This window comes from Coenobita brevimanus, chromosome 73 (assembly GCF_032717465.1).
Source record: "Coenobita brevimanus isolate Jiangsu-jjx chromosome 73, ASM3271746v2, whole genome shotgun sequence".
In the NCBI taxonomy this organism is placed as follows: Eukaryota; Metazoa; Arthropoda; class Malacostraca; order Decapoda; family Coenobitidae; genus Coenobita; species Coenobita brevimanus.
Window position 1 is genome coordinate 34,375,624 of NC_137026.1, and position 19,516 is coordinate 34,395,139.

The window sequence follows — 19,516 nt, forward strand, 5'->3', positions numbered from 1 at the left end:
GAATATCTATCTATTTATCTCTGTCTATCGATCTGGTTATCTAATTGTGTGTGTGTGTGTGGAGGGAAAAGATCAAAATATCTATCTATCTGTCTATAGGTGTGTGTGTGTGTGTGTGTGTGTGTGTGTGTGTGTGTGTGTGTGTGACTGGTTATAATACGTTTTTAAATTATACTGCGAAATTAATTTGACTCGCATGACAGTACCAGCCTTTTCCCTCGTAAATCCTTATTAATTTTACCGATATTATCTTTGCATATCATCTGTATCCCCCTAATATTTGAGAGAGAGAGAGAGAGAGAGAGAGAGAGAGAATTATCGCTCATACGCACTTAGGAATCAACCCACTCACACTTGCACGAGAGAATTACATCACTTATACGCACTTAACCAACCCACTCTCTCTCTCTCTCTCTCTCTCTCTCTCTTTTAAAAACCCAGTAACATAGAAGAACTAGAACAAGACACAGGGTAACATAGAACACGTTAGAGTGGCCTTGGAGATAATAAGTTAGTTATAGATAAGTGTTACGTGGTGTAGAAATAGGGGTATAAATTCATTATGAGAGATCTGATTTATTACGATTATTGTTATTATTATTAATGTTGTTGTTGGTGGTGATATTGTTATTATTATTATTATTATTATTATTATTATTACCACCACAACTACTACTATTACTACTACCTCTACCATTACTTCTACTACCACTTCTACTACTGCTACTGCCATTGCTACTACTACTGCTTTCTACTACTATTACTACCACTACTACTACCACCACCATCACTCCTGGTACTACTACTACTACTACGGTAGGCTATATACTACTATTACTACTACTCCTGACTTACTCAGCATAGGGGGGAGAACTAGCAGTGTAATGTAAAGCCTTCAACCTAATCAATTCAAGATCAGAATAAATAACATGACCATAATATCACAAGCATAAAATTAAATAAGCAGCGGTGCAGAAAATAGCCATAATTTGAAGGACAAGGGGGTTGAAGCAGATGAGGGAAATCGCCTGGAAGTAACCATAGCAAAATACAATGTTAAATTCTTCTTTACATAAATATTAAACGCAGTAAAAGAGTTGAACGGTAGAAAATACGCTAAAATATCACAGAAAAATTTTTGAGTACGGTAGCATAATGATAGATATATATGGAAATTGTAATGGGTTGGAGGAAGGGCAGCCTGATGGTGGAGACGGCGATATGGAAGCGATATGTTCATGACCCCCCCCTCCCACCCCCGGAGTAAGACATCTGGCCATAGGTGGATGGATAGATAGATAGGTAGGGAGGTAGGTAAGTAGGTAGATAGGTAATAGGTAGGGAGGTAGGTAGGGAGGTAGGTAAGTAGGTAGATAGATAGGTAGGGATGTAGGTAAGTAGGGTGATAGGTGAATAGGTAAGTAGGGAGGTAGGTATGTAGATAGGTCAGTAGGGAGGTAAGGAGGTTGGTAAGTAGGTAGGGAGGCAGATAAGTAGGTAGGTAGGACAGTACAACTCGGAAGAAGAAATAACGAATAACAATTTTAAAAGTACAACCTAACTGACAGTAACGGTTTTCTGCGTATTTAAATTATCGATATAACTTCGTGTGACGTCATGGGCGGGCACACACACACACACACACACACACACACACACACACACACACACACACACACACACACGTAATCTTTTATGGATGGTCACGTTAGGGGAAATTGCTGTGGTGATTGTGTGTGTGTGTGTGTGTGTGTGTGTGTGAGGGAGAGAGAATAGTAGTAGTAGTAGTAGTAGTAGTGCATTGGTTTAACTTTTTATATATTTGTACATTTTCCATCATTGTTATTATTATTATTATTACCGGTATTATTATTATTATTATTATTATTATTATTACCGTATTATTATTATTATTATTATTATTATTATTATTTTGCAGGTAGGAAGGCAGTGAGTATGTTGAAACACGTGACCTACCGCTCCACCTCATCCTTGGGGCGAGTTCCATCTGACCTCACATGCCGGGCTTCGAGTGTGACCTCAGACCCCAAGCATGACCTCGCCTCGTCCCCGGAGCTCGCCCTCAAAGCTGGCCCTTACCCCGACACCCTATCACTCAAGGGGGACACCATCTCCCTCAAGGGTGACCTCTCAAGGACGACCTATGCTTCGCCAGATACCATTAGCCTTCACTCCACCTTGAGCTTCTCGTCCTTGGCCACTGGGAGGTTGTCCTCAAGGTGCTCCTCCACTACTTCACTCGACGAGCAGGTCCCTACCGTGAGTATTAGCTACCTTATACTTGAGATGTTGGAGAAAGACGCATTTTATCAACTTTTTCTCCTATTTCTTCCTCTTCTTGTTCTTCCCCTCCTCCTCCTCCTCTTCCTCCTCCTCCTCTGGTCGTATTTATTTATTTGATTACCTCATTTTACTTCTTTCTCTTCAGGTTATTCAAACTGCTAGCTTTTAGGTGACGTATTATAGAATGTAACTTTTCCTTTTCAGTCTTTCCTATAAAATTTCCATGTCAGTTTTTCAATGCTGCCTGGTGGTCTTTCTCGCTTTTTCCTGAGAGTTTTAACTGGAGGGTTTGGAGGCGGGGGGAGCCTTCTTGCTTTACTAAATTACACTCTCTATCCTTCAGCATGTAGAGTTAGATCTCGTCGTCATAGTCTGCTCCGTAACAAACAGCCTCGAAAGGACCATAAGGAGAGTGTCTGCTTTCCTGTATACTCCTCTGAATTCTTCCTCCTTCCTTCGTTTTTCTGCTCACATCATCATTTTCCTTCCCGCTCCTCCTCCTCTTGCTCCTCCCTACTGTTGACCCACGCCACTCACCACCACACTGCCTCATGTGCCAGTTCTTCTCTTCCTCCTCCCCCTCCTCTCGTTCTTCTTCTTCGTCTCCTCCTCCTTCTTGCTTTCCTATCCTTATCCTTCAACATGTAGAGTTAGATCTTGTAGTCATAGTTTTCTCTAACAAGCAGCCTCGAAAGGACCATAAGGTCTGTTGCTGTTTGCTTTCCTGTGTAATCCTGTGTAATCCTCCTCATGTGCCAATTCATCCTACTCAACCAGTTCTAATAGATCTGCTCGATTTTCTATTTGCTTTCTCACGCCCGCTTTCTTTCCCTCGTCTCTCTCTCTCTCTCTCTCTCTCTCTCTCTCTCATTGTGTTCTCGTCCTCCTACTAGTACTACTAGTACTACTACAACAACTACTATTACTACTACTGCTACATTTCTTTCCTCCTTCTACTCCCACTACTGCCACTACCCCATTTCTTTCCTCCTCCTCCTCCTCTTCTTCTTCTTCTTCTTCTTCTTCTTCCTCCTCCTCCTCCTCCTCCTCCTCTTCTTCTTCTTCATCATCATCATCATCATCATCATCATCTTCTTCTTCTTCTTCTTCTTCTTCTTCTTCTTCTTCTTCCTCCTTCTCCTCTTCTTCCTCCTCCTCCTCCTCCTCCTCCTCCCCTAAACACAAGCAGCAGAAGGCAAAGAAGCTTCTCATCTTCGAAAGTCAAGTTTCTGTTTATATAAGTGATTTCTTTTTTATTTTGAGTTCCAGTTTTTTCATTTGTTATTTTGAGTTATATTACAGTACTTTTTATTACTGTATTTAGTAATTAGAAAAAGATAATTCTCTCTCTCTCTCTCTCTCTCTCTCTCTCTCTCTCTCTCTCTCTCAGTTATATTGCTTTTAACAATGGATTTAGTTACGGTCTCTCTCTCTCTCTCTCTCTCTCTCTCTCTCTCTCTCTCTCTCTCTCTCTCTCTCACGGCCCCAGAGAGGAAGCACACCCCTCCTCCTCCCCTCTCCCCCGTGAGAATTGTCCTCTTTACCTCTTCCTGCTTAGGTCGAGGAGGGAGGGGCTTGTGTCTCACCCTATGTACACAGTTAATCGCCCTAGTTATGATTCGACCTCTGTTGGGTGTCAGATTGGGGAGGAAAGTAGGTTGGGGAGGTTGATTAGGTTGGGGAGAATTTGGTTCGGGAGGTAGATTAGTTGGGAGATTAATTAGGTTGGGGAGGTGGATTAGGTTGGGGAGACAATTAGGTAGGGGAGGTAGTTTGAGTTGGGGAGAGATTGGGGGAGGTAGATTAGGTGGGGAGATAATTGGGTTGGGGAGGTAGATTAGGAAGGGGAGGTAGATTGCGTTGGGGAGGTAGATTAGGTGGGGAGGTAGATTGGTTTAGGGGTTGATTAGGGTGGGGAGGCAGATTAGGTTGGGGAGAGATGGTGGTGGGAGGTAGATTAGTTGGGGAGATGCATTAAGTCGACCTTAATTTAATCGACTTGTAAATAACTCAGCCTTTTAGTGATATTCGACAGTTTAATCTCTCGACACACACACACACACACACACACACACACACACACACACACACACGAAGATAAACACACATACTGCATATATATTAACTGCATAATCACACATACACACAAATGAATAAAAAGTACACACACACACACACGCATGCTGCATATATATTAACTGCATAATCATACATACACAAATGAATAAAAAGTACACACACACACACACACACACACACAGTTCAGCACCGGTTCGCTCCCCAGTCCAACTCGGCGATATCACCATCAGAGCCGAAAAATGAAAGGGGGGACGAAATAACTCAGACCACCAGAACAGGAGTACTGCCACCACAACTACCACCACAATTACTACCACAACCACCACCATTACTACCATAACTACCACCATTGTTACTACCACAACTACCAGACATTACAAAAAAAAGGTGGGAAAAGAGAAGGAAAGAAGAGGAGGGAAGGGAGAAGAGAATAAGAGGGAGAGAAAGGGAGGAAGTAGAAGAGGGAGGATGGAGAAAAAGGGAGGGAGGATGGAGAGAAGGAAATGCGAGAATGGAGAAAGGAAAGGATGAAAAGGAAGGAGGGATGAAGGATAAGGAGAAAGAGAAAGGAGGAAGGATGAAACAGGTGAAGCTTGGAAGGAAAGAAACGTAAAACAGAGAGGAGGAAAGGAAGAGGGGAGGGAGTAAGGAGAATGAATTAAAAGAAGGAGGAGAGGATGATAGACAGAGAAAGAAGGAAGAAAGAGAGGAGGGAAGGGAGAGAGGGAGAAACGAAAGAAGGGAGGGAGAAAGGAAAGGAAAGATGGGGGGAGAAGCGAAGGAAAATGGAGAGAGGAAGGGAGGAAGAAGAGACATAATGAAGGGGGAGAGGGAGAAAGGAAGGAAGAGAGGGAGGGAGGGAGGAAGTGAGGGAGAGAGAGGGGGGGAGGGAGAAAGGAAGGAAGGAAGGGAGAGTCCTATCAATTCCTTCCTTCCTTCCTTTCATTCTAATACATCCCTATTATTGTTATTGTTGTTGGGAAGGCAGGATGTATACCTCATTAATCTCAGACACACCCCTCCCCTCTTCCTCCCCCTCCCCTCCCCTCCCCTCCCCATCTTCACACCCTCATCCTGTCTCTCTCCTCCCCTACCCCCACTTTTTTTTTTCTATCATTTATTTATTCATTATTTGTATCTTTAAATTTACGAATTATAGAGATAGATAGAAAGAGAGAGAGATATTAGCTTTATTTTTTTTTAAACAAGAAATATAGGCTAAATGAATCGTTAAGGAGTCTAGCGTGTGAGTATAAAGTTTGTACACACACACACACACACACACACACACACACACACACACACACACACACACACACACACACACACACACACACTATAGATTTCCATGCATTCCATTTTCTTCTCATTCCTCCTAGCCCTCATCCCCTCCCCTCCTCCCCCTGCGTCACTACCTCAGGGGACGACACGCAGAAGCACTCATTAACTTTCGCCCGAGAGCGTGCCATCACCCTGCCTCGCCCTGCCTCACCTTCCATGTCTAACCTTGCCCTGCCTCGCCATACCTTACCTTCCGCGTATTTATCCGTCCCAGCCTAACCTCCACTCTGCACTGCCTCGCCCTGCCTAACTTCTGTCTGTCCTGCCTCCTCTGCCTTACCCCTACCCTGCTTCACCCTGCCTCACCCCTGCCTGTCCTGCCTACCCCAGCCCAGCCTTCAACTGTATCTTTATATTTTATTTATTTATTTATCTGCCTCAATTAAAATCTGCCTAAGTCCATCCCCTATTGAGAGAGAGAGAGAGAGAGAGGCAAACCAAGGAAATTTTATGGTAAAGTCGGAAAGTAGACGCGAAAAATCTGCAAATAGAGAGAGAGAGAGAGAGAGAGAGAGAGAGAATTAAAGACAACTCACTGCATCCCAATACCTTGAGTTCATTTCCCCTCGGATTTATTTTCATTTATTTTTTTATTATTTTTTTCCCCATTAATTTGTCTTCCCGGATGAACCAGAAAAAATTCACAGGGAAAATCTCTCTCTCTCTCTCTCTCTCTCTCTCTCTCCCTTTCTCTCTCTCCTGTGGGTGAGGTGGGTATAGAGCTTATTTCCAATCTCTCTCTCTCTCTCTCTCTCTCTCTCTCTCTCTCTCTCTCTCCTGTGGGTGAGGTGGGTATAGAGCTTATTTCCAATCTCTCTCTCTCTCTCTCAAGCGTGTCTGCCAGTCCATTGTCCATGTTAAATCCTCATTTTTCGCGCCAAGGGAGGGTTAAGGAGAGAGTGAGTGTGACTTTACCCCCCCCTCTCTCTCTCTCTCTCTCTCTCTCTCACATTTTGCCAACTCATGCAAACTCTTCCTCCTTTCCCACACTGTCCTGCATTCCTCTCTCTCTCTCTCTCTCTCTCTCTCTCTCTCTCTCTCTCTCTCTCTCTCTCTCTCTCACACACACACATACACACACACACACACACACACAGTTACAATTTCCTCAGTTCCCCCCTTGCACCCTTCCTTCCTTCCATCCTTCCTCTCTTACTTCTTCCTTCCCTTCTTTCCCTCCTTCCTTCCTTCCCTCCCTTCTTCCTCCCTTCCTTCCCTCCCTTCTTCCTCCCTTCCTTCCCTCCTTCCTTCCTTCCTTCCTTTCCAGCATGATCACAATCACAGTTCCGTCCTTCCATATCACACATCTCCTCTCCTTCCTCTCCTACATCATCAACAGAGTGAGAGGTAGATAGATAGATAGGTAGATAGATGTGAATAAATAGGTTGATAGATAGGTAGATAGATAACTGAAGAAACGGATTGATAGATAGATAGATAGATAAGTCAAATCACCATCATATAATTCAACAACCTCATAGTCTTATCCTGAGACAGACAGACAGACAGACAGACAAAAAAAATAGTTCACCTCAGTCCTTCGCAAAAGTCGAAAAATATTCCAGTGACAGTATATAATTTTTTTGCTCGTATTTTTCTTTTCTTTCCTTTTTTTTTATTTTTTCTTTGGTTGGTTAGACAGTGAGAAAGATTTGAGTCGAAACGGAGAAGAATGTCCTTGGAAGCAGACCATTTGTGGTTTTTGAGAAAGAGAGCTAGAGAGAGAAGGTTAAGTAAAGTGGAGCTGTAAAAGATGGAAAAACAAACAGAGGGAGAGATAGATTGATGGCTAGAATAGATAGACAAAGAGAGAGGGAGAGAAGGTTAAAGTGAAACTGTGAAAGATGGAAAAGTAGGAACAGAGTGGGAGGGATAGATAGACAGAGAGAGAGAGACAGAGTTACTTAAATTCAGGCGAGAAGTCTAATGCTATGAGAACAACATGCACATAGAGAGAGAGAGAGAGAGGGAGGGAGAGAATCACAGGGACAGACAGACAGACAAACTCCCTCATTGTCTTCACGGTAAGCTGGACACAATCGTCAAGAGACCAAAATATGTGTTTACGGTCCTTCACAGTCCAGTCCCGAGTGTGAGACTGGATACGTGTTTGTTTACATGCTGACTCTGAGCCGGACTGTCTTGGATTGGGTGGGTCCTCTTCTTCTTCTTCTTCTCTTTCTCCTTCTTCTTCTTCTTCTCCTCCTCCTCCTCCTCCTCCTTCTTTATCTTTCATATTCTTCTTTTTCATTCATATCATCTTTTTTATATCCGTCTCGTCATTTTCTCTCCATCCTCCTTCCCTTCCTCCTCTTTCTCCTCCTCCTCCTCCTCATCATCATCATCATCATCATCTTCCTCCTCCTCCTCATGTTCGTCTTCTTCTTCTTCTTCGTCTTCTATGATATCCTTCTTCTCGTATTCTTGTTAGTGAGAAAGGTTTCCAAACACCACTCACTCAGCGATTTATATTTGCTCCACGCTAAATATGATGGTTGTGAAGGAGAGAGAGAGAGAGAGTGTGTGTGTGTGTGTGTGTGTGTGTGTTTGGGTGAAGGGCAGAGTGTGGATGTCATTGTCATGGCTACCTACCTGCACACACAGACACACACACACACACACACACACACACACACACACACACATTTCATACATCATTCCCTCCTCTCTCTCTCTCTCTCTCTCTCTCTCTCTCTCTCTCCTTCCTACGTAAACCATTCATATTTTCCATTTTCCTTCCATCCATCCCTCCTTCATCCCTTCCTTCCTTCCTTCCCATGTATTTTCCTTCTTTCCCTCCCTCCTTCCCTCCCTGTAAGCGTGTCTAATGTGTGTTTACGGCAGAACATGTGATTGGTTCCCTCCTTTCCTTCATTCCTTCTTTCCTTCCATTCTTCTTTCCTCCTTTCTTTTCTTTCCTTTCCATCTTTCTTTCCTTTCCTTCCTTTCCTTCTTTCTTTCCTTTTCTTTCCTTCTTCCTTTTTTCCCTTTCTTTCCTTCTTCCGTTTTTCCTTCCTTCCTTCTGTCTTTCTTTCCGTTCGAGTGTTCATGCTTTCCTTCCTTCCTTCCTTTCATTTTTCCTTCCTTTCTTTCCTTCCTTCCATTCGTCTTTCCTTTCGATTGTTAGTGCCTTCCTTCTTTCCTTCCTTCCTTCCTTCTTTCCTTCCTTTCTTTTTCCGTCTTCCCTTTCTTGTCCCACTTTTCCTTAATTTCTTTCCTTCTTTCTTTTTGCTTTCCTCTCTTCCTCCTCCCTTCCTTCCTTCTTCCCCTTCCTATATATCCATTTGTCTTTATTTCCCTCTTACACCGTGCCATCTCTCTCTCTCTCTCTCTCTCTCTCTCTCTCTCTCTGTTCCTCACTTCTCTCCTTTCCCATTTTTCCTTCCTGTGTGTGTGTGTGAGAGAGAGAGAGAGAGAGAGAGAGAGAGAGAGAGAGAGAATTACCTAAGCCTACAGCCCAGAAGGTACTTACAGGTGGAAAATCTTGGTAATAGACCTTAACAATAGCAGGTAGCCCAGGTAGGTGGGTGGGTGGGGGCTAGGAGGGGGCTAGGGCTAGGTGGTAAGGTGGTTGTGTGGTAGGGATAGGTAGGAGAGTGGTTGTGGTAGTGGTGGTATCGATGGATGGACGAGTGGAAGGTGGTTGTGGTGATGGTGGTTGAGATGGGTGGTGGGGAGATGGATGGGTGGTTGTGTGGTGGGAATAGGTAGGAAACTGGTTGTGGTTGAGGTGGATGGGTGGTGGGGAGATGGATGGGTGGTTGTGTGGTAGGGATAGGTGGGAAAGTGGTTGGGGTGGTGGTGGTTGAGATAGGTGGATGGTGGGGAGATGGATGGGTGGTTGTGTGGTAGGGATAGGTAGGGAAGTGGTTGTGGTAGTGGTGGTAGAGGTGGATGGATGGTTGTGTGGTGGGTATAGATAGGTAAAGTGGTTGTGGTGGTGGTGGATGGGTGGTTGTGTGGTAGGGATGGGTGGAAGGTGGTGGTGGTGGTGGTGGTTGAGGTGGATTGGTGGTGGGGAGATGGATAGGTGGTTGTGTGGTAGGGATAGGTGGGAAAGTGGTTGTGGTAGTGGTGGTTGAGGTGGGTGGTGAGGAGATGGATAGGTGGTTGTGTGGTAGGGATAGATAGGGAAGTGGTTGTGGTAGTGGTGGTTGAGGTGGGTGGTGGGGAGATGGATAGGTGGTTGTGTGTGGTGGGGGTAGGTAGGAAAGTGGTTGTGGTTGAGGTGGATTGGTGGTGGGGAGATGGATAGGTGGTTGTGTGGTAGGGATAGGCTAGGTAGGGAAGTGGTTGTGGTAGTGGTGGTGTAGGTGGGGTCAGGGGGGAGGCCAAGGAGTCGTCACCCTTCATTAGGTGGGTGTCAGTGGGTGGTAGGGCGTATGATATGGGTGGGCGGGCAGGTAGGTAGGTAGGTAGGTGAGAGGTGTTAGAGCGTGACTAAGTAAGTAGGTTTTGGTAGGTGGTTAGTAGGTGTTAACAGGTAGGTAGGTAGATGGTTAGTAGGTAAGTAGGGAGGTAGGTAGGTAGGTGGAATGCAGATAAGGCGATAAGAGTGTGAGATAAGAAACGGAGATATAAAAACGAAATTCCTTTGTCTTAGAGGTGTATGAAGACGTGAGAGGGAAGAAAGTAGGTGGGTAGGTGGATGTAAGTGGGTGTAGGTGGTTTGCTTTCTTCTGACGGAACTGGATCACTCTTAAAACGTCAGTACTAAGGCCTGGAAGGATTTATGTAGCACAGAAAGGACAGTTAGGGTGAACTAAGTAAAATAAATCGCTTAGGAAAATGTGTTAGGGAGCTTAATGTCTGCGTTGATTTTTACATTTTTCTCCCTCTTCTCCCTTCCTCCCCCTCCCTGTCTCATGTTTCTCCCTGTTACCGTCTTTTTTCCTCTCTCTCTCTCTCTCTCTCTCTCTCCCTGTCTCCAACCTTTCCTCCCTCTCTCCCTCAATTTCCTCCCTCCCTCCCTCCCTCTCCCTTCGGCTCTCCCTGTAACCCATTCCCCTACTTCCTGTCCCTCCCTCCCTCCCTCCCTCCCTCCCCTCCCATACTTTCTCTCCACCCTCCCGTCCTCCCTCCCTCGATCTCCTTTGTCCTTGTCCCCCCCCCTCTCTCTCTCTCTCTCTCTCTCAACATTCCTTCATTTTCATCACATTTCTCTGTGCACATCCTTCCTTCTCCTTCACCTCCTTCCCTCCCTCCCTCCACTGCTACACATTCTTCCTCCCTCTCCCTCCTCCCTCACTTCCCTCCCCTCCAGCGTCAAATTCTCTCCCCTTCTCCCCCTCCTCCTCCCCTCCCTCTCCCTCTCTGCCTCACCCCACATGCATCCTATCCACCTCGCTCTCTCTCTCTCTCTCTCTCTCTCCCCACCTATCATATCTGTTTATTTATCTATCCATCCATCTATCTGTCTGTCCATCCATCTATCTATCTATCTATCTGTCTATCTGTCCATCTGTCTGTTTATCTATCTGTCTATCCATCTATCTATCTGTCCATCTATCTGGTTTTTAATTTTATCTATCACTTCTTCTGTTCCCCTTCATCCCGTCATCCCTCATGTCCCTCACTATATGTCAACCCTTGTCTCTGTCTGTCTGTGTAGTTATGTTCTTTATCTATCATCTATCTATGCATCTATCTACGGTATCTACTATATCTATATGTATGTATGTATGTATCTATCTATCTATCTATCTATCTATGTCCTGTATATATATTAATCTTTATCTATCTTTATCGCCATCCTGTTCTCTTCCGCTTATGTGTTTTATTTTTAACTCATACCCTTCTATCTATCAGCCTCCCCTATCTATCAGTCCCCCCCATCTATTCTCATCCCTTTATCTATTGTATCTATTCCACTTATACCCTTCAGTCAACCCCCCTCCCCCCTCCCTTGGGCGGTGTGGCTAGGGGGTGTGCCGTGAGCGACATGACCCCGCCCCCCCTCCCGTGACCCCGTGACCTCCGCTTTTTGTCACGTGACCCCACATACCTACCCTGACCCCACCCCGCCATACCCCAGGCCACTGATAATGAGAGAGAGAGAGAGAGAGAGAGAGAACTGGAAAAGGAAGATGATAGATGATAAGGGGAAGACAGAGAGAGAGAGGGGGGGGGGAAGTGGAGAGAATATGTGTTGGGGTAAAGGGAGAGAGGGGAGGGGATGGGGTAGGGGAGGTAGATGAAATAGAGGGAGGGGTATGAGATATGGAAGAGGGAGGGGGAGAAAGAGGAATTGATGAGGGGAGAGAGGGTGGGGGATGTCGAGATAGGAGAGGGAAGGGGAGAGGTTGGAGGGGAGAAGAGGGGTGGAAAAGGAAAGGTGGGGGGAATATGCGTGGTTGAAAGAGGGGAAGGATGGAGGGGGGGAGGGAAGTTCATGCCTGGGGGAGGGGAAGGGAGGGGGAAATTGGTGGGAGAGGGAGGGGAAATTTTGTAGGAGTAGCACGCAAGGTTAGAGAGAGAGAGAGAGAGGGGAAATATAAAGAGAGAAGTGGAAAGGGAAGTAGAGAGATAATGTTGAGAGAGAGAATGAAATAAGATGGAAAGATAGAGAGAGAAAGGGGAAGGGAAGATGACAGATGATGTGTGTGTGTATGAGAGAGAGAGAGAGAAAGAAAGAGAGAGAGAGGAAGCCAGGCCAATTATAAAGCCAGTTACCAGCATTTATAACACATAAGGAAGAGAGTTTAAAGATTTTGTTGCCTAATCAAGTGTATTTTTAGAATTATAGTAAAAATTATTATGCTTAGCTCTTTTTATTATTATTATTATTATTATTATCATTATTGTTATTATTATTATTAGAGGTAGTATATAGTAGTAGCGGTAGTAGTAGCAGGACCAACACTATTTTTACGAATATTGTTATTACACTCAACACTTTTTATTGATTGATTTATTTTTTTTTAGCTGATAATTATGTAAGGATGTTTATTATCCCCATTAACCAGAGGATGTGGTGAGGGACGCCTTCACGTGATGGCACCCATATAACGGTGGTGGGGCTGCCTGGTTATGCAAACGCCCTTCAACTCCCTCCCTATCCCACGAAAGGAGGAGGGTGGAGTGCAGGGTGAGGGGAGTTTCAGCCTGCAGTCCACTGGGTTCACTTTCGTATGAGCCGGGGGTTACTACGGCACTACTACTACAACTACTACTACTACTATTAACGACAGACTTTTATGTATCTAGATTTGGTGATGCCTCTCTCTCTCTCTCTCTCTCTCTCTCTCTCTCTCTCTCTCTCTCTCTCTCTCTCTCTCTCTCTCACCCCAATTAGTGTTCCAGCCACCCTTCTCAACCACTCCTCTCTTTACCTCCCACAGATGCGAGCGAATATCTATCTGCCTATCTATCTATCTACCTCATATCAATTTATCTTTATCTATCTTCCCTCCATCTCCCACAGACGCCAGTGAAAATTTACCTTCGCTCACTAAGGCCGGACATGGAGTATAAAACCGTTCGTCTTAGTAGTGAGGCCACCTGTCGCCAACTGGTTCTCCTCCTGCTGGCTAAATTCCGTCTGCGCCACCGTGACCCCAACCTCTTCTTCGTGACTATGGAGGTCGTGGTGCGTGCCCCTGGAGGTGACGCCCCCGCCAGACGACTCCTGGTTCTGGATGACCACGCACGACCCGCCGAGCTGCAGCAGTGTCGTCCGCGTGGGGAGGCCAGGTTCAGCATTGGGGTTCGACGGGGCGGCCTTGTTAGGGTTCACGATTCTGTGCTCATGGCTGGGGTGAGTGTAGGAGGAGTTATTTTTATTTTTATCTCTATTGTTATCATCTTTATCGTCATCATCATCTTCATCATTCATCTTCATCATCGTCATCACTTATCATTTATCTTCATCATCTTTATCATCATCATCACTTATCATTTATCTTTATTGTTAGCTTCTTTATCGTCATTGTCATCATCACCTTCTTTATCATTTATCACAGAGGTAATACAGCTGCTGTTAAACTGCAACAACAGCGTGGATAGTCCCAGCCACAACACAAATAATAATATCTGGTGTTTTCTCCTTACAGTCGCAGTACAAGTCGCTGTTAGTATCATACCGCACCACAGCCACAGAGGTCATCCAGCTGCTGTTAAACTGCTACAACAGCAAGGACAACCCCAGCCACTACGCCCTACATGAGGTCAACAAGAACCCCTTCAGTGACCGTCGTCTGCGGCCGGAGGAGTGTCCCCTCCTGGTGCAGAGCGAGTGGCCCAGGGGAGCGAGGCCTCACCTGTCACTTGTGCTGAGGAGGGACCTCTCATATGCCATCGCCCTTACCTCCAGGGTGAGCATATAACGTCACAGGCTTCTATTAATACCACAGGGTTACTACATACACCCAAGCGTCACTATATACACCACGGGGTCAGTATATACACCACAGGATCAGTATAGTATACCATCCACACCAGGGACAGGTATTGGGAGAGAAGAGTATACTTGCATCTGGTGTTTTGGAGGGATCTGTCCAATACCATCTGTCTCACATTAGATTCAGTAGAATATGTGTCAGTCTGAGTATGATTTTGGATACATATATTTAGAGAGAGAAAAAATTCATATCTTCCCATTTCCTGTCTCCCTATTTTATCTCACCCCATTTTCTCCCCATTTTATCTCATCCCATATCCTGACTCCTCATTTTATCTCCCCATTTCCTGTCTCTTCCCATATATACCCCATTTCCTGTCTCCCCATTTTACCTCACCCCATTTCCTGTCTCTCCCGGTGTATCAGTCCCAATTTCCTGTCTCTCCCCAGTTTATCAGCCCCCATATCCCGCCTCTCCCTATGTTATCTCACCCCATTTCCTCCCCATTTTATCTCCCCATGTCCTTTCTCTCCCCACAGCTGTCCTGGCGACGGAGTTTAGACCAGTCCAGCACTGACACTGAGTCGGAACACGAGGACCACAACACCACCCTGGCCAGCCTCGCCTCAGCACTCAGCACCTCGTCACATGGCAGTCTCTCGTCCTCGGCAAGCGTGGCCTCGAGTGCTAGCATGACCTCTGATGCCTCCTCGTCCTCGGGGGTCTCGTCCTCGTCCTCGCCTGTGGCCTCCCCAGCTCCCTCTCCGGCAAAAACCAAATCCTTGTCCTCCCTAACCCAGTCACTCGAACCCCAGGTCATTTCGAAGCCTCCTATCTGTGCTCCGAGGCTTCAGTTACCTCCTGTTCACCCTGCTTCCCGTGTGGCAACTTCGTCCTCGATCCTGCCTTCGAGGACGACCAGTTTGCCTCCCACTCCAGTACCGAGGACGATACTAAACACCAGCTCGTCCTCGACCCTAAAGAGCAAGTCACTCCCGGCTCTGAGATGTCTCGAAGCCTCTCACTGTTGCTCGAACCTCTCCACACCTCACTCTCCAACCACAAGTACCTCCCCCTCCACTCTCTCTCCCTCCAAGTCCTCTCCCTCCCCCTCCATCACCTCCCTGTCTCCCTCCATCGCCACCCTGTCCCCCTCATCCACATCCCTCACCCACTCCACATCCACAGCATCCCTAGCATCATCCATATCCACACCATCCCTCTGTCCTTCCCAATCCACCTCAGTTACCTCCCTCTCCTCCTCAACCTCTTCCCTCTCTTCCCCAACCTCTCCACCCACCTCCACCTCCACCTCGATGCCAAAGGACGACTCCACACCTCCACCTTTGCCTGCCCGAAGGTCCTCCTGCTGTCGCCACTACGAAAACTGCTTCTACATCTAAGTCACTCATCCTGCTTCGCCCCAACCGATGCGTCATGCCAAAGATTAGGTGAGTTGGCCCTTAAAAAGCTTCTCCATATTCTTTTTCTTTATTTCTAGATTTTGCTATTATAATTTTAGCTGTATTTCTCGTTGATATTGTTGATTTTTGCACTTTTTCATTTTCTTTAAATATGGGTGATTTTTCTTTCTTGGCTTTTATCAATTTCCTTTTCTGTAGTTTTTCATTTTCGTTTCTCTCTCTCTCTCTCTCTCTCTCTCTCTCTCTCTCCATATATACGGTATATATATATATATATATATGCATCAGTCGATCAATATTTTTGTATCTGTCATCTCGACCAGTCCATCTGTCTATCTAGGTGGGAGTAAGGGTTGGAGTGTAGATAGACAGATAACCATTTTAGCTCTTATGTTCCATCACCATTGTGCTCAAAGTCGTGTTTTCTTTCTTCTTTCAGGTATTAACAGTCCTTCCCTACCTCCTATTCTCCCTTGATTTTACGGAGGGAGAGAGAGGGAGGAAGGGAAAGAAGCGGAGAGAGAGAGTGCTTAGAAGAAGAGAGGAAGAAGGTGGAGGGAGGAAGAAGTGGAAAGTGGAAAAGTAGTGGTAGAAAGTGGAGTGCTAAGTGAAGAAAGGAAAAAGAAAGAAAAACGGTGCTTTGTGGAAAAAAGAAAAAAAGATGAAGAGAAATATTAGTGGAAAGACAGTGTAAGAAAATGTAAGTGTTCATTGAAAAGAGGAGGAAGACTGAGGAGGAGGAGGAGGAGACGAAGATGAAGGAAGAGGAGGAGGAGGAGAAGAAAGAGGAAGAAGAAGAAACAGTCGAATGTGTCTTTGAAAACTGGTGCTGTTGTAACTATGAAAAAATAATTAAAGAGAAAGAGAGGAAAGGAGAGAGAAAACGTGTATAACAGAGAGGGGGAGAAGGAAAAGGGTGATAAAACAGAGAGAGAAAGGGAGAAGGAAGAGAGAAAAAGATTGATAAAGAGAGAGAAGGAAGAGGAAAATTGTATGAGGCGAGTGAGAGAATAACAAATCCAGTTACGTATTGTGTGTGTGTGTGAGAGAGAGAGAGAGAGAAAGAGGGGGAGAGGGAGGAAGAGAGAGAGAGAAGGGGGGGGGAGTTACAAGTCCCAGAAGGTCACATTAATTCAAGGCACACTATGGTACCTAAACTATGAGATCTGGAGGACCACTTAAAACGGTACGTACCACTGGTAGTTCCTGTGACCTTTGTGTACCGTGCTGTGAAAGGTTAGTCTCCCCTCTTCCCACCCCCTTGGCCCCCTCCTTCCCCTCCCTCCTACCCCATTGCCCCCCTTCCCCTCACTCTCCCCTCACTCCTACTTCACTTCCTCTACCCTAGTCCCCTCCCCTCTTCCCTTCTCCACCCCACCCCCTTCCCCACTTGCCCCGTCCCTCCCTCCCCTCAACCCCACTTACCCCACTTGCCCCACTTCCCCCCACCCCCTCCTCTTGCCCCACCTCTCCCCCACCCCTTAGTCTTCACCTCGTCACCCTTCGTCTCCCCCTGTCCCTCCCTCCCTCTTCTGCCTCCCCTCACACCCTCCCCCCCATCATACCTCCTCCTGCCTTGTTGCTATTGTTACCATGGTGATGAGAAGCAATGTATGTCTGAACCGAAAATAGAATAGTGATCCCTCTCAGTAGAAAATGGAATTGAACTTTGGAAAATGGGGATGTAAAGAGTGTGATGCTGAAAAAGATGTTGAAGCATAAAAGAGAGAGAGTGTGTGTGTGTGTGTGTGGATACGATATATATATAGTTAAAGGACGGAAAATTTTGATGAATGAAGAGAAAGAAATGGAAAATACTTGCCTAGCTAATAAAAAGAAATGATACTGAAAGGTAAATGGAGAAAAAGATGATGATTTAAGTGAAGATGAAAAATGATGATAATGTACTGTAAGTGAAGATGAACTCAGGATCAGCGCCCCATCTTCCAAGACAGCATCAGGCAGGGAGAGAGTCAGCAGAGTGTCTTTGAGATGCTGACAGACCTCCTCAGCACCGACCTCAGCATCCGTCAGAATGCAGACCTAGTAAAAGTCACCTATACCAAGTTACTAGGAGGAATGAGGTGAAATTTTCTTGTTTTGTTTTTTTCTGTGTAGCTGTTTGTTTCTTTGATTTTTTTATTTATTTATTTTTTTTTAGTGTGGGTGTATCTCAGTTATTATTATTATTATTATTTTTTTTATTTTGAGGGTAATGTAGTTATCTGTTTCTTCAATTGTCTTTCTTTATTGTTATTTACTGTTTATTTTTATATGCTATCGTCTTTTAGCTGTTATTATTTCTGTCATAATCATCATCTCTCACCCCTCCTCCTTCTCTCTCTCTCTCTCTCTCTCTCTCTCTCTCTCTCTCTCTCTCTCTCAATATTTCTTATCATCATCTCTTACTCGTCCCCCTCATCTCTCTCTCTCTCTCTCTCTCTCTCTCTCTCTCTCTCAGTTCAGTTTTCCTCTGTATCACTTCCTCTCCCCTCTTTCTCACCCCTCCCCTCCCCTCCCCCTCCCCTTATTATTATTAGGGCCTGGGAATTGTGCACGACATTGAGGTCAGGTCACGAATCACGGAAGGAGAGAGAGAGAGAGAGAGAGATGAGCTAAAGAGTAGATAGAAGAAGAGAATTTAGAGAGAGAGAGAGAGAGAGCAGTAGATAGAAGAACAGAATTTAGAGAGAAAGAGAGAGTAGATAGAAGAGGAATTTGTGAGAGGATTTTTGAAAGTTAAATTGAGAGGAGGAAAATAGATTGAAGGAGAGACAGACAGACAAATAGACAGAGAGAGAGAGAAGGGAGGTAGATTGAGTGATAGAAGTTAGGTAGATGGGAAAGACATTAGAGAGAGAGAGGAAGTAGTTAGATAAATACATTGAAAAGGAAGTTACGTGTATGTGTGTGAGAGAGAGAGAAAAACAGCACTACCATTGATCAAGCTCTGTGTGTGTGAGAGAGAGAGAGAGAGAGAGAAGACGGGAGAGGGGGGGGGGAGGAAATAGACAAGCCCCCCTTAACACCTCATTGTTTACGTGTTGGGAAATGAAGAGATACCGCAACTTACTGTGGGGCAAAGAAAACGGGAAGAGGGGTTATGTTTCTCTCTCTCTCTGTCTCTCTCTCTCTCTCGTATCTGTTCTCTGTTCTTTAGCGTTCTAGTTCCTTATCTGTTCACCCCTATATATATATACTTGTAGGTGGGGGCGCTCACCATCCACTCACTCGATGTAGTGCCGCTGTTTAATGTTCCTGTGCTTTATTTGCCCAACTTTCTCCCCTGTTCTCTGATTCGTCTTCGTTCATTCAGCTCTTCATTTCCTTATTTCTTTATTAGTATCTCATTTTTTATTATTTATTTTAGTTATCCTTCACTTATTCTTTATTTTCATTCATTATTTTCATTATCGTTAATTTCTTTTCTTTTTTTTAGTGTATTTTCTTTATTGTCTGTCTTTATTCACTTTATTTTCTACCTTTGCCATTTTTTATCATTTTTTACTTCCTTTATCATAATGCCATGTGTACGTGGTGTGTGTATATGTGGAGTCTGCATGTACGTTTACCATGTACACCAACTGCATTACCCTCATGAAGTATACATGCACGATTTCATGTATACCCACGATACACCCACATATGTATATATTTATGTATGTATGTGTACTTGTGAGGTATACGTGTGCGTTTTCCATGTACACCAACTGCATTACCCTCATGAAGTATACATGCACGATTTCATGTATACCCACGATACACCCACATACGTATATATTTATGTATGTATGTGTACTTGTGAGGTATACGTGTGCGTTTTCCATGTACACCAACTGGATTACCCTCATGAAGTATCCATGTACGGTTTCATGTATACCCACTCCCACATGTATATATTTATGTATGTGTGTATGTATTATAGTTTTCTGTATAGTCTTATTTTTTCTCTTTGCTGTCTCCAGACGATTTTATTCAGCTTAAAGAAATATATCGAATTCTTCCTGTTAGTATGAAGTAAAATAAATC

The 19,516-nt window shown here is 44.9% G+C and overlaps 1 protein-coding gene across 1 annotated transcript; it reads left to right on the forward strand.

Moving 5' to 3' along the window:
* The first annotated feature begins 1,944 nt into the window (after positions 1-1,944).
* Positions 1,945-16,260, forward strand: LOC145407436 (uncharacterized). The gene is made up of 6 exons (XM_080278362.1): positions 1,945-2,280; positions 13,148-13,480; positions 13,776-14,036; positions 14,603-15,071; positions 15,252-15,514; positions 15,927-16,260. The coding sequence occupies exons 1-5, from the start codon at positions 1,957-1,959 to the stop codon at positions 15,464-15,466; spliced, it is 1,602 nt and encodes a 533-aa protein (XP_080134488.1). The 5' UTR covers positions 1,945-1,956; the 3' UTR covers positions 15,467-15,514; positions 15,927-16,260.
* Positions 16,261-19,516: the final 3,256 nt, after the last annotated feature.

Coding starts and splice junctions, on each gene's coding strand:
- LOC145407436 (XM_080278362.1), top strand. CDS start 1,957: ATGTTGAAACACGTGACCTACCGCTCCACCTCATCCTTGGGGCGAGTT. Junction 13,481..13,775: donor ATTCTGTGCTCATGGCTGGG/GTGAGTGTAGGA, acceptor TTCTCCTTACAG/TCGCAGTACAAGTCGCTGTT. Junction 14,037..14,602: donor CCATCGCCCTTACCTCCAGG/GTGAGCATATAA, acceptor CTCTCCCCACAG/CTGTCCTGGCGACGGAGTTT.